Source organism: Colobus angolensis, unplaced genomic scaffold, assembly GCF_000951035.1.
Source record: "Colobus angolensis palliatus isolate OR3802 unplaced genomic scaffold, Cang.pa_1.0 Scaffold129, whole genome shotgun sequence".
Taxonomy (NCBI): Eukaryota; Metazoa; Chordata; class Mammalia; order Primates; family Cercopithecidae; genus Colobus; species Colobus angolensis.
This window is the reverse complement of record NW_012114141.1, coordinates 7090143-7091902: the sequence shown is the minus strand read 5'-3', so window position 1 is coordinate 7091902 and position 1760 is coordinate 7090143. Positions and strand designations below refer to the sequence as shown.

The following is a 1760-nucleotide window of genomic DNA, read 5'->3' as shown; positions in this document are numbered from 1 at the left end:
TAAGTGAAGAGTCTATGGATTTTTATCACAGCATTTTTGCAACATTTATGAGGGCTTGAAATTTTTCAAGATAAAAAGCTGGGAACGATGCCTTCAACTGTGAGATTATTAGTAAGTGGACCTGTGATGTGATATTCATCAAGGGGAATTACCTCTTGATCAGTTGTTCCTGCCCTCTCCACACTGACCACCAGGTTAAATGCAAACCAGGGTAGCATAACATGTTAACTCTCAGCATTAGCATCCCCACTTCTGACAGCTGGAGTGGCCAGGAGAGCAGAAGAGGTCTACCAGCTGGCTGCCCAGGTTTACCCTGCTGACCTCTGGTCCAAGCATTGCTGCAGGGTCCGTGATGGTAGACATAACCTCGTTGATTAATTCCATCGGAATATCCCCCATAACTCGGGGTCTCTTGGCCTCCTCCAGAACATGAGAATCAGTCATTTTCCTCTTTTCTCCTGTGATGAGCAAAATAAAGGCAAACAATGGGTGGTTCTAAACAAAAAACAAATAATACACGCTGACTAATTTTCTAACAGCACTGATGGGTATGGAGGTCAATTCTATCCTTACCACCAGGGGAAGGGGTGACAAAGGAAGATAGGAAAGAGAAGGGACAAGCTCACAATAACTGCCAACCCAATTCATTCTGAATATTCTCTACTTTCTATGATGATTTTTAACTAGATACATGAAATATTAAGGTACATGTTTCTTCATCTGCAAATGCAAAGGGGTGATTCTAGCTATTGTTTGTTAGTACTATCTAATATAGTCTCTTCGAGGTCAGAGAACATGGTCCATATGACATCAAAGAGTCAAAATGTTTTGAAATTTGCCTTATGGCCTAAAATAAGATCAGTCTTTTGTAAATGTGCAGTGTCTTCTTGGAAAGAATGTGTATTTTCACATTTTGATCTCTATAACTCCATTAGCTCAAGTTTACTGATCACGTTGTATGGGCTTCCACAGCCTTACTGATATTTTTGTCTGACCTATGAATTACTCAGTTGTTTGTTTAAACCCTCAACTGTTGGTTGATTTATTTCTCCTTGAAGTCATGTTAATTCCGCACCCCCCCACCCCCACCCCACCATATATGTATGGAAATCAGTTTGCATTAGGCTTTGGGCTTTATTGGTTAGTTATTGCTATGTAATAAACCAACCCCAAATGCAGTCCTAAAACCATAATAACTTACTATCATAGCTCATTCATTTGGTGTGTTTACTGATGGGTGGCTGATTTCAACCAGTCTCATTCAATCTTGGCAGGCTTGCTCATGAGTCTACCCATTGATTGGAATCTCTGCTGGGCTTGGCTATACACACACACACATGTATGTATATGTATGCATATATATTATGTATATATGTCTAATATTATATATTTGAAATATACCACAAATTGTTTTATTTTTAATAAACAATGAATTTAATTTATTATAAAATGACACACTTCATCTTTTACAATGCTTTTTTGCCTTAAAATGATACCTCACAAAGTGAGCACGGCCACTAGTCTATCAAGTAGATGCAATCTCACCATTCCACACAATAGGAGAGACCACGCAAAGACAAAGAGAACTTTCTTCTACTTTCCTCATGAGATTGCATGGTAGGTTTTTTTCTCCTTTCTATTCTCATGTTTGGTTTTTCCAGCTTTTTCCAGACATAACATGTATTTATTTTTTCAAGTAAATTTTTTGAATTTTTAAGATGTCTAGATCTAATTTATTTCCTCACATGTGAATCCCACTG

General features: G+C 38.0%; 1 protein-coding gene across 1 annotated transcript in view; it reads right to left on the bottom strand.

Moving 5' to 3' along the window:
• KAT2B (K(lysine) acetyltransferase 2B) overlaps positions 1-1760 on the bottom strand; it is a 126740-nt gene that overhangs the window by 35206 nt on the left and 89774 nt on the right. The window contains exon 11 of the mRNA XM_011933775.1: positions 322-458. Coding sequence (XP_011789165.1) covers positions 322-458 — 137 coding nt within the window. The remainder of the gene's footprint in view (positions 1-321; positions 459-1760) is intronic.